The sequence below is a fragment of the Littorina saxatilis genome, linkage group LG4, assembly GCF_037325665.1.
Source record: "Littorina saxatilis isolate snail1 linkage group LG4, US_GU_Lsax_2.0, whole genome shotgun sequence".
NCBI classification, from domain to species: domain Eukaryota; kingdom Metazoa; phylum Mollusca; class Gastropoda; order Littorinimorpha; family Littorinidae; genus Littorina; species Littorina saxatilis.
Genome location: NC_090248.1, coordinates 58,155,223 through 58,168,756, shown reverse-complemented (window position 1 = coordinate 58,168,756; position 13,534 = coordinate 58,155,223). Strand labels below are relative to the sequence as shown.

The following is a 13,534-nucleotide window of genomic DNA, read 5'->3' as shown; positions in this document are numbered from 1 at the left end:
GATATGACGTCATCAAAGACATTTATCAAAAAAATTAAAAAAACGTCTGAGGATATCATACCCAGGAACTCTCATGTCAAATTTCATAAAGATCGGCCAAGTAGTTTAGTCTGAATCGCTCTACACACACACACGCACAGACAGACACACACACACACATACACCACACCCTCGTCTCGATTCCCCCCTCTTCGTTAAAACATTTAGTCAAAACTTGACTAACTGTAAAAATCAGTGTATGTCCGAGTTTGTATGAATATAAAACTATAACATGTTGGGAAGCTTAAGTTATTTCCGACGCGGAATTTATGCATTATGCTTTTCTTGCAGATTAGCTTTTGATGGTTGTTTCATGAGGGCGTGATATCAATGTTTCGTTTTGCTAAAACGTTAGGGTTATAATTATCCCGTGCTTTGATGCCAGCGGTACTGTGTGAACAATGAAAAACTGGTTTGTTTGAACAATATTGGTTGAACTTTTCCCCATCACATCTACTGTGTTTTAACCTGGACATTAGGCTGAAAAGTAAAGACTATTTCATTTTGTGTTGTTTGTTTGTTTGTTTCAGAACTGTTGCTGAACGACACCATCTTTGCGTGCCCCTGTCACCCTGCCCTGTCTGTCGTGTACGGGTTGTCGTTCCTGTTTGTCCCGGCCATCATACTTTTCCTTGCCGGTAAGGAGAAGTAGCTTTTTATTTGTTCCGAGTAACGTCGTTCTGCTGATATCTCTATATCTGTGTGTGTGTGTGTGTGTGTGTGTGTGTGTGTGTGTGTGTGTGTGTGTGTGTGTGTGTGTGTGTGTGTGTGTGTGTGTGTGTGTGTGTGTGTTCGCGATGCACGGCCAAAGTTCTCGATGGATCTGCTTCAAATTTGGTGGGCATATTCAGGTAGACCCCGGACACAACCTGGTCGATGAGAATTTTCAACACGTGCTCTCAGCGCGCAGCGCTGAACCGATTTTGGTTTTTCTGTTCATCTTCCCAGATCCATTCCCAGTAACTCTTCCTTATCTTCTCCAGTGTTTTGCGTTTATCTCCCTTCCTTCGTGTGGCGTCAATCCATATTCCCGTTACTATTTTTGGAAGGTCACTGTCCACAACGCTCAATCCATATTCCCGTTACTATTTTTAAAAGTTTTCCTTCGTGTGGCGTCAATCGCGTACGGTGCGTCACTCACCCGGCGAAGCCGGCCTTCCAGAGCGCCACTCCCGGCGAAGCCGGGTATTCGGCTATACTTCTTCCCGGCGAAGCCGGCTACACGGCGAAGCGGGTATTCATCTAGTACCAAATGAATGGACATCTATGCGGCGCGTGTGCAGATTTGGATGTAGGTGCACACAATTCAGTAAACCTCTGTCCCGTGTGTGTGTGTGTGTGTGTGTGTGTGTGTGTGTGTGTGTGTATGTGTGTGTGTGTGTGTGTGTGTGTATATATATATATATATTACGACTAGAGGAATACCCGGCTTCGCCGGGGTGAATCGCGAGACAGAGACAGACAGCGTGGCGGTTCATCACAATCACCTCTGCAGGCGAAGTCCTGTCAAACGGGATTGAGAATTTTAGAGCTTATTTCTTAGCCCTATATTATCTGTTGTGGCTTCTCAAATGCCAGAACATACAGACAGACAAAAGCCGCTAGACCCCATCACAAACAGAACTCTACAATCCACAGGTTTTTGCCCACACACACACACACAAACACACACACAGAGAAGCCGTATCTATATATATATATATCTATATCTATAAATATATAGAGATAGGTGAGAGTGTATTTTTCGCGTGGCTATAAATTGATTCGACCTTTTCACTTTGACAGTAAGAACAACTTACGGGTGCAAGGGAAGCGTTCTGGACAGCGCAGTGACATTCTAAAAATAGTTACTCAGAAACGGGAATTTGGGGTGAACGGCGCGAGACAGAGACAGACAGCGTGGCGGTTCACAACAATCACCTTTGAAGGTGAAGTCCTGTCAAACGAGATTGAGAATTTTAGAGCTTATTACTTAGCCCTATATTATCTGCTGTGGCTTCTCACATGCCAGAACATACAGGAAGACAAAAGCCGCTAGACCACATCACAAACAGAACTCTACAATACACAGGTTTTTGCCCACACACACACACAAACACACACACACACAGAGAAGCCGTATATATATATGCATATCTGTATCTATAAATATATAGAGATAGGTGAGAGTGTATTTTTCGCGTGGCTATAAATTGATTCGACCTTTTCACTTTGACAGTAAGAACAACTTACGGGTGCAAGGGAAGCGTTGTGGACAGCGCAGTGGACAGCGCAGTGACATTCTAAAAATAGTAATAGTAACTTACAACTGAACGGGAAAGCCACACGAAGGAAGGGAGATAAACGCCAAACACTGGAGAAGATAAGGAAGAGTTACTTATAATGGTGAAATGAACACAAAAACCAAAATCAGTTCAGCGCTGCGCGCTGAGAGCACGTGTTGAAATATCTCATCGATGATATTGTGTCCGGGGTGTAGCTGAATACGGTGTCCAAATTTGAAAAAGATCCACCGAGAACTTTGGCGTTGTGATGTGGTGTAGCGGCTATGGTGTGTCGGTATGGGGGCCCGGGTAGCTGAGGTGGAACCAAAATAGCTGAGGTGGAACCAAAATCGGTTCCGCGCTGCGCGCTGAGAGCACGTGTTGAAATATCGACCAGGTTGTGTCGTGTCCCGGGTCTACCTGAATATGCCCACCAAATTTGAAGCAGATCCATCGAGAACTTTGGCCGTGCATGGCGAATACACAAATACACAAACACACAGATACACAAACACACAGACACACACACAGACACAAGTCGTATATATATATAGATAGATGATTACCCGCTTCGCCGGGTACCGCCGGGCTTCGCCGGGAAGAAGTAGAAACGAATACCAGGCTGCGCCTGGGACCCGGCTCTGCCGGGTGTATGCCGGCTTCGCCGGCGCACGAAGGAAAGGAGATAAACGCGCAAAACACTGGAGACCTTCTAAAAATAGTAACGTGCAGTGACATTCTAAAAATAGTAACGTAGTAACGGGAATATGGATTGACGCCACACGGAGGAAGGGAGATAATCGCGGCTGAAAACACTGGAGAAGATAAGGAAGAGTTACTGGTAGTGGATCCCGACCAAAAAAAAATTTAAAAAAAATGTTTAAAAAAATCGGTTCAGCGCGCACAGCGCTGCGCGCTGAGAGCACGTGTTGAAATATCTCATCGATGAGGTTGTGTCCGGGGTGTAGCTGAATACGGTGTCCAAATTTGAAAAAGATCCACCGAGAACTTTGGCCGTGCATCGCGCACAGACAGACAGACACACAGACACTAGTCGTATATATATATAGATATGTGTGTGTGTATGTGTGTTTGTGCGTCTGTGTGTGTGTGTGTGTGTGTGAGTGTGTATGTATGTGTGTGTGTGTGGTGTGTGTGTGTGTGTGTGTGTGTGTGTGTGTGTCTGTCTGTGTGTGTATGTGTGTGTGTGTGTGACGCCGCGAGGCTGTTTCAGACTTTCCCTGGAAGCTGGTGCGCACCTGTCCAACTGCTGGAGTCACGTGCTCCTTTGTCCGGCGCCCTGTAGGTCTGGCCGCGACCTGGCTCATCATTGGGTCACTGCAGCGAAAGTACACATACACACACACACACACACACACACACACACACACACAAACACACACTTAACACACACACACACACACGCACACACACACACACGTACACACACACACACACGCCACGCACGCACGGGGAAAAAGATCAATCAAGCGGCAATTGCAAGGTTTTACCCAATGTAAAATCACCCTCTTTGCCTCCACAACAGCAGACAATCCCACATTCCTTGTTTCAAACACAAGAGGGGATTGTTTTCCTTGCGTACTAAGCAATAATAACCACGGATTTTGTTTGAAAAGCGACACAGCAATACAGTCTAAACACGGGTCATAATCCAGTCTACGAGGAAAAGGGTCTCGTGCTGACACCATAGTAGTAACATTAATATTAAAAGTCCTACGGGTTTTTTTTCCATTAAAGACCATGACACCATGCAGTCACACCCACAGGCAGACAAAGGAGAGCTTTTGTGTCCCTGGCTCACAATGGCTGGGAGCCGAGTCCCGCACTGCAATACGAACAACCTGCTGGTCTTTCCCGTTTATAGTTTGTCAGGGCAGATCGGAGGGAAGGAGCAGTCAAATCTTTTGTTTGTTTTGTTTGTTTGTTTGTAAAATAAAGATAACTCAGAAAAAGTCTCACTCTCTTCTTTTATCGATCATGGGTCAGCCAGTCGGTCTATCTCTCCCCTTCTCTTGGCTATGGAACGCCAACACTGACTTTTTACCCGGTTTAAATCCTCCGGTACCGGTAGGTTTCCGAAATCTACCGGTAGATTTGCTAATCTACGGGGTATTTCTGCACTAGATTAGTTTTTATTTTATTAACAATACCGTCAGAATTTGGGCCAATGACAGCCTGAGATACCCAGTAGATTGTTTGTTACCGAGCAAAAAGCTCCGTCATTGGCTAATCAAACTACCGGGTAGAAAATGCCTCCATGCGCGCCGCCGGAAACTGTCTTTTTACTCGGTAGAATCTACTGGTAGTCTCTCTCTCTCTCTCTCTCTCTCTCTCTCTCTCTCTCTCTCTCTCTCTCTCTCTCTCTCTCTCTCTTGCCAATCAAATGCAGAAATACCCGGTAGATTTCCAAAAATCTGCCGGTAGATTCTACCGAGTAAAAAGTCAGTTTCGGCGTTCCATACTCACTTGCTCCTGTCTAATCTGTAGCGTGGTGTGTGTCAGGTATGTGGACTGCATCACAGAAGAGCCCGAGGTGTCAGAGTGCGAGGACTCGACCAGGTCGTCAGTGTTCCAGCTGGTCGGGCTGTACTGCTGGCTGCTGCTCATCGTCATGGCGTTCGGTGAGATCAATAATGACCATACTTTTATGGCGTAAATCCTAAACTAGTTCTAAGCGCCTCACACACATACAAAAACACAAATAAGGAATTCTGTACACAATGCGACAACTACTATTGCTACTACTAATGAACAGTTATATAGCGCGAAGCACAGGATAATTGTGTGCTCCCCGTACTTTACAAAAGATTCATTATAGCTCAAACACTATTGCTTACCACCCCCCACCCCCACACGCACACGCACACATTTCGCGCATGACTCGACTGCATGTAAGACTCGGAACAGGGGCACATAACTGAGGATGGTAGGCTAGGTAGGTTGGGGGGGGGGGGGGGGCGGGGGGTCGCACTAAGTACAACAAACCACCAGACTGTTGCTATTTGAAACGCGTCTGTGGGAAAGGATGCCCAAAAACTTGTCCTCAACTGGGCAGAGAGAACAGAAATTACCGAGGTATCATTATATTTAGTCAAGTTTTGACTAAATGTTTTAACATAGACGGGGGAATCGAGACGAGGGTGGTGGTGTATGTGTGTACGTATGTGTGTGTGTGTGTGTGTTGTGTGTGTGTGTGTGTGTGTGTGTGTGTGTGTGTGAGTGTGTGTGTGTGTGTGTAGAGCGATTCAGAGAAAACTACTGGACCAATCTTCATGAAATTTGACATGAGAGTTCGTGGGTATAATATCCCCAGACGTTTTTTTCCTTTTTTCTATTAATGTCGTTGGTGACGTCACATCCGGCTTTTTGTGAAAGTTGAGGCAGCACTGTCACGCCCTCATTTTTTAACCAAATTGGTTGAAATTTTGGTGAAGTAATCTTCGACGAAGCTCGGACTATGGTATTGCATTTCAGCTTGGAGGGTTAAAAACTAGTTAATTAGTTTGCTCATTAAAGTTGTCATTAAAATCGAATTTTCACTAACAGATTTAAAAATGATTGCATCGTATTCCTCAATTTCTCTTGAATTCAAAAATATATACATATGGTACGGGTCTTGTTTACTCTACAAATGTGCTCAGAATGACAGAAAATAAGTTAAGTAAGTACTGCGTTCGCACGCTACCCGGAGACGAGCGTGACCCGTCTCTTTCTTTCTTTCTTTCTTTATTTGGTGTTCAACGTCGTTTTCAACCACGAAGGTTATATTGCGACGGGGAAAGGGGGGGGAGATGGGATAGAGCCACTTGTTAATTGTTTCTTGTTCACAAAAGCACTAATCAAAAAATTGATCCAGGGGCTTGCAACGTAGTAGGCTACAATATATTACCTTACTGGGAGAATGCAAGTTTCCAGTACAAAGGACTTAACATTTCTTACATACTGCTTGACTAAAATCTTTACAAACATTGACTATATTCTATACAAGAAACACTTAACAAGGGTAAAAGGAGAAACAGAATTCGTTAGTCGCCTCTTACGACATGCTGGGGGGCATCGGGTAAATTCTTCCCCCAAACCCGCGGGGGCTGACCCGTCTCTAATTTGGGGTGTGGTTAGTCGAGTTTTTCTTAAATATATAGTCTCGGCGATGCATGTGACTGTTTATTTTGTTTATCTGTTACTTTGATGCCGACAGCTTGACTAAATGTTTTTATATCGCTTCACGTGACTTGTTTTATATTGTGTGTTTCAGTGCTGGTGCTGTGCCGGAGACGGAAGGCGTGGTGCATGTCGGGACGGTCCACGGCCTTGGAGATGCAGATCAGGCACGAGATGGACGAGGCACTGGAAAGGGTAGGTAACTCTGTCTGCTAAATCCCTTGACAACTGGAAGACTTCAGTAAAAAATCACACACAAAAATCAATAAAAACCATCACATACATGCAAAGCATGTCTGAATGATAATTACACCAAAACTTAGACAATGATCTCCAGGGGAGGCAATAATCTTGCTGCGAATTCAATGGTCATTTACAGCGGTTGTTTCCCTTGTCAGAGTATTGGTTGTGTTTTGTTTATAGCAAGATACGTGTCTGACGCGCATTGTGGCAATCAAAGGGGTACCTTTTGGTTTATATGAGAAGACACACTTTGGAAGTTTGCAAATTTGACGTATCACAATTTAACACGCAGGACGTGATAAGGCCCTCTAATCTGTGTAATTCTGAGTAGGAAAACGCTCCACCATTGTCAAAGATTCCTTAAAAACCTTCAGCTATGTTAATGCTACATTTGGGCATGCACATTTTAGTTCCATCAGTGTCCGGCGTGGGGGGTGCGGCGGCTAGTACATGTATATGAGTCTATTTTTAGCCAAGAATAGATATGCAAATTTATCAGAATGTGCCGTGCGCAATACTGTAGTGTAGCATGATTCTTATTTACACCCCCGGTATAGGGGTGTGTATAGGTTTCGCTCGATGTGTTTGTTTGTTTGTTTGTTTGTTTGTGTTCGCATATAGATCTCAAGAATGAACGGACCGATCGTCACCAAACTTGGTGAACAGGTTCTATACATTCCTGAGACGGTCCTTACAAAAATTGGGACCAGTCAAACACACGGTTAGGGAGTTATTGGTGGATTAAAATTATACAAGGACTTATAGAAGAACATCTTAATGGTCAAAGGGAAATAACCATTCTCACTCAGTCACTGCCACCAACTGAGAAGGTTATTTCCCTTTGACGGGGGTGTTTTTCCTACCACGTAGGAATTTCTTGTTTCTTCTTGTGTCTGTTTATTTTGTTTAAAGATCAGCAACAGAAATACGAATCAAATGGATTTAAAACGTTCTTTTTTGCAGGTGAACTTGGAAAAAAAAGTGAAATACGGAACAACGCAGCTCATCTATGAAGGTATCTATATTAGCTCCGTGATTATCTGAAGTTGGTTGCTCTGTAAGCTACGCTTATGTGGGGGACGTCATTTTATATTCGTATCAATGACCCTGTTCCCTGTAAGAGGACGTCATTTTATATTCGTATCAATGACCCTGTTCCCTGTAAGAGGACGTCATTTTATACTAACATCAGTGGTCCTGTTCCAAATTCGGAGGACGTTATTTTCGGCTGATATCAGTGACCATGTTCTCATACTAGAGGACGTCATTTTATGTTTATATATATATCAATGGCCCTATTCCAAATCAGAGGACGTCGTTTCATGTTTATATCAATGGCCCTATTCCAAATCAGAGGACGTCGTTTCATGTTTATGTCAATGGCCCTATTCCAAATCAGAGGACGTCGTTTCATGTTTATATCAATGGCCCTATTCCAAATCAGAGGACGTCGTTTCATGTTTATGTCAATGGCCCTATTCCAAATCAGAGGACGTCGTTTCATGTTTATATCAATGGCCCTAATCCAAATCAGAGGACGTCGTTTCATGTTTATATCAAGGCCCTATTCCAAATCAGGACGTCGTTTCATGTTTATGTCAATGGCCCTATTCCAAATTAGAGGACGTCGTTTCATGTTTATATCAATGGCCCTAATCCAAATCAGAGGACGTTGTTGCATGCTTATACCAGGGACTCTGTTCCAATTTTAGAGGTCGTCATTTCATGCTTATATCTGGGACTCTGTTCCAATTTCAGAGGTCGTCATTTCATGCATTTATCAGGAACCCTGTTCCAATTTCAAAGGTCGTCATTTAATGCTTATACATGTATCAAGGACCCATTTTCAATTTCAGAGGTCGTCATGTCATGCTTATATCAAGGACCCTGTTCCAATTTCAGAGGACGTCATTTCAATCTTTTATAAGCGATCTTATTCCACCGTCATTTCATGTTTAAATCAGTGACTGTTTAATTTCAGAGGACGTCATTTCATGTTTACATCATTGACTGTTCGAACTTCAGAGAACGTCATTTCATGTTTACATCAGTGACTGTTCCAACTTCAGAGAACGTCATTTCATGTTTACATCAGTGACTGTTCCAACTTCAGAGAACGTCATTTCATGTTTACATCAGTGACTGTTCCAACTTCAGAGAATGTCATTTCATGTTTACATCAGTGACTGTTTCAACTTCAGAGAACGTCATTTCATGTTTACATCAGTGACTGTTCCAACTTCAGAGAACGTCATTTCATGTTTACATCAGTGACAGTTTCAATTTTAGAGGACGTCATTTCATGTTTACATCAGTGACTGTTCCAATTTCAGAGGACGTCATTTCATGTTTACATCATTGACTGTTCCAGCTTCAGAGGACGTAATTTGATGCTTACATCAGTGACTGTTCCAATTTGTGAGGACGTCATTTCATGTTTACATCAGTGACTGTTCCAATTTCAGAGGACGTCATTACATGCTTACATCAGTGACTGTCCTAATTTCAGAAGACGTCATTTCATGCTTACATCAGTGACTGTTCCAATTTTAGGGGACGTGATTGCATGCTTACTTTAGTAACTGTTTCAATTTCAGAGGACATCATTTCATGCTTATATCAGTGACTGTTCTAATTTCAGAGGACGTGTCGCTGGAAAGCCTGCAGGCAGTGCAACCAGGGCTGAACGCCAGGACCTACACCGTCCTCAAAGGGGAGCAACTCCTGCAGCCAACCGTGCTGCGCTATCTGCGTGACGATGACGTCTTTTCACTTGACGTGTCGCTCGCCCAGCGCTGTCTCTTACGTCACATGATCGCCGCACTGGCCGGCAGACCGGACGCCCTTAGTCAGACCACATATACCACGTAACAAAGACCGCCCACAAGCACAAAACAGTGGAGCCTTCTTAAACATCTAATTAAAGACGTGTCCCGAAAATTACTCTGACGGAGGTGCCGGGGGGGGGGGGGGGGGGGGGAGGGTAAAGGTTACGGGATGCGAATGGGTTGCGCCCGTGAAAACACTGAGGCAAGTATTGGCACTGATCAATTGCGTCAAGCGATCAGCATCATGACAGTGAAGATGAGCTACAATGTGCATTGTGTAAAGTGTGTGCTTGAGATAACGCCCTCTTCGTTTTTGGGGAAACAAAAAGGACGCATGGGAAAGACAGTGACGTAATAATCGTGTAAAGTCCATCACTGCAGTTGTGTGTTTCAGCGGGTTTCATGATTGTCCATGTCATTTTCCTGGCCTGATGTGTGTGTGTACGTGTGCATGTGAGTGTGTTTGTGGTTTGTGTGTGTGTGTGTCTGTGTCCTTCGCTGGGGTATGCAACGCCCTGGCTGCCAAAAGCATCGCACTTCTACTTTATTCCTGTGTTCCTTCTTGTGTTCATTCGTCCCGCGCGGCTCTCATGCAAAAGTACACTACATACTAGTAGTTGACGTCGGCGACGGGAAAAAAACCCTGAACTGACTGTAAATTGATCAAAGAAATAACGATAATAAAATCAAGGAGATCGTCTGGTTGGCTGCGTTTTTATTGTTTATGAAAAAAAAATGATTCAAAAATGGCGCCCGAATCGTCTTTTGTCTTGTCGAAGATTACCGGTTTCTACCGGATTAAGAAGTACATGTTGTAGCTGATTTGGGCCAGAAAATAACACAATAGTAAAACAAATTGTAAAATAAAATGTCTTTTGTTTGTCCCATAGTTAAATATTGATGTCATACCGGCTCCGGCATCCTGGATGACATAAGTTACAATAGTTATTTTTTCTCGGGAATGTGGTAGTAACATTAGTTGTGGCTGTTTTTAAGAACTGCAGCAGAGCCATTTTTATAACAATATTTTTAAGACTGGAAAGGCAGCTTTCTTGTATAAAACGTGGTTTGATAAAAGTGTATCTCGCATTGTGCACATGATGTCAACATGTGGAAATGTTCGTCATACAGAGCCTTTGAATAACAAATGCGGTTTTAACCATGATTTTATCACATTTACCGGATGTGTACACGCGCTTAAATAGATCCCTGCGCCTTGAGTCCGAGTCTGGAGATACGCGCGCAATATAAGACTTCATATAACAGAAACTGAATTTTCCGAAAGAACAAAATATATAAAACAGATTTGGTGATATTAAAGGATCTGGCATTGGATTTTCCGAAAGTACAAAAGATATAAAACAGATTTGGTGATATTAAAGAATCTGGTACTGGATTTTTCGAAAGTACAAAAGATATAAATCAGATGTGATATGATCATAAATGATCAGGCAAAGAATTTTACATAAGTACGTAAAATTATATTTTTGTTGGATGTTAAACCAAAGCGTGATGTATTGCTGGTCAGCGAATTTTAAACTAAAATCTGCGATACATGGCTGGCAAAATGACGCACACACTTTACACAAAATTCAACTTAAAAAGCATTTCAGAGATAAAGCTGAAATATTTCTTAAAGTCGAAAGGAACAGCTAGAATATACTACGCATATTTTGTTGGAACTGTAGGTGTGTGAAACCTCTGTGTGTTTCAGTTTCAATTAGTTACATAACAAATGTACACATGCATTAGTATCAATGACACCCAGCCCAAATGGTTGTGTGATGCGTCTTAAGCGTGTTGGCGTTGACATACATGTGCTTAAGTGTCGCATCCGCTTTCAGCCTTCATCGCTGGCTAGCCAAAGCTGCATGCAGCACCGGTCGAAAAGAGAGCAGCCATCCGCGTAGGTCTCTTCTGCCGGTTAGCCTCTCACCAACAAGTCCTATGCATTGCCTCCACGTGGCGTTGGGTGGAAACTGGGAGCCCTATGCTCCCAGGCTAAAATGCAAGGGCGCTGAGGAGATTTTCCCCGTACGTGCGGTATGCAGGCCCACCCGTGTGTGGATACGCCCTGGTGCCCATGAAACAAATCCCCAGGTATGGGTGAAATACCAAGACTAGACATCCCAACGGCGGAACTGGCGGAAGAGGAGAGTGAACTCCCAACGGCAGCGAAGGCGGAAGAGGACGTCTAGTCACCCATCCCAACGGTCAGACAGGCGGACGAGGAGCTTGCTCCCAACGGCTGGCTGGGCGGACGAGGATGCCCCATGTTACTGCTGCTTCCACAAGCGCTGGGTAGGAACGACTCGTTAGCCAAGGTAGGCAGCATTCCTAGGAGAAGGAAAACTCTGAAGACAAACCTGGGGGGTTGGACCCATTAGCTGAAACCCCCATGTCACCCCCATGTCACATCCAACTTGCTAGGGGAACACATCCGGCAGAGGTGGCAACAGGACAGATATGCCCACAACCTGGCACCGAAGGCGAATACAACAGCAGACTGGACAGCTCAGGGCGTCAGCATGGATGCGGAAGATGCGACGACCATCCAGAAAACGGGTAGATTGAACTCGGCAGCCCGGTAAAGCAATCAATCTAGGAGAGCGAACACTCTGATATAAAAACAAGCTGAAGTCGGATGTGCTGGGCCTGACTTGTCAGGCGCGTAACGGCAGCACAACGCATCTACGCTCACATGACTGAGCGAACGACGAAGAAGAAGAAGTATCAATGACAGCACACCTTTGTCACCACTTTTTTTGTTCCCGGATAGAATTTTTAATCTAATGCATTTTTAAAAATGTAAATTTTTTTTTCTGTCCAAATGTTCCTGTTACAAATGCTAAACAAGTCGCGTAAGGCGAAATTACAACATTTAGTCAAGCTGTCGAACTAACAGAATGAAACTGAACTCACTGCATTTTTACAGCAAGAGCGTATACTCGTAGCATCGTCAGTCCACCGCTCGATGCACAGGCAGTGATATTGACAAGAAGAGCGGGGTAGTAGTTGCGCTGAGAAGGATAACACGCTTTTCTTTATCTCTATTCTTTTTAACTTTCTGAGCGTGTTTTTAATCCAAACATATCACATCTATATGTTTTGGGAATCAGGAACCCACAAGGAATAAGATGAAATTGTTTTTAAATCGATTTCGGAAATTTTATTTTAATCATAATTTTTATATTTTTAATTTTCAGAGCTTGTTTTTAATCCGAATATAACATATTTATATGTTTTTGGAATCAGAAAATGATGAAGAATAAGATAAACGTAAATTTGGAGCGTTTTATATAAAAAAAATTTGTTTACAATTTTCAGATTTTTAATGACCAAAGTCATGAATTAATTTTTAAGCCACCAAGCTGAAATGCAATACCGAAGTCCGGCCTTCGTCGAAGATTGCTGGGCCAAAATTTCAATCAATTTGATTGAAAAATGAGGGTGTGACATTGCCGCCTCAACTTTTACAAAAAGCCGGATATGACGTCATCAAAGGTATTCATAAAAAAATAAAAATTTTTTTTCCGGGGATATCATTCCCAGGAACTCTCATGTCAAATTTCATAAAGATCGGTCCAGTAGTTTGGTCTGAATCGCTCTACACACACACACACAGACAGACAGACAGACAGACACACACACACACACACACACACACACACACACACACACACACACACAGACACACACACACACACACACACACATACACACATACACCACAACCCTCGTCTCGATTCCCCCCTCTACGTTAAAACATTTAGTCAAAACTTGACTAAATGTAATTAAAAAAATATGACTAGTGTTTCGCAGATTTTATAACCAACAGTTGGTGGCACGCAGTAGAATGTGTAGTTAAAGGTGTCATCCAAACAACTCCACCGACACCACCATCACCACCACAACAACAACAACATCAACAACCATCACAAGAGCGTACTGTGTATGTTTCTTTTCTTTTTTTTCCTT

The 13,534-nt window shown here is 43.4% G+C and overlaps 1 protein-coding gene across 1 annotated transcript; it reads left to right on the top strand.

Moving 5' to 3' along the window:
- Positions 1 to 567: 567 nt before the first annotated feature.
- On the top strand, positions 568 to 10,256 carry LOC138965210 (uncharacterized). Its single transcript, XM_070337345.1, has 6 exons — positions 568 to 677; positions 3,538 to 3,652; positions 4,827 to 4,945; positions 6,580 to 6,680; positions 7,692 to 7,743; positions 9,370 to 10,256. The coding sequence occupies exons 3-6, from the start codon at positions 4,936 to 4,938 to the stop codon at positions 9,597 to 9,599; spliced, it is 393 nt and encodes a 130-aa protein (XP_070193446.1). The 5' UTR covers positions 568 to 677; positions 3,538 to 3,652; positions 4,827 to 4,935; the 3' UTR covers positions 9,600 to 10,256.
- The last annotated feature ends 3,278 nt before the right edge of the window (positions 10,257 to 13,534 follow it).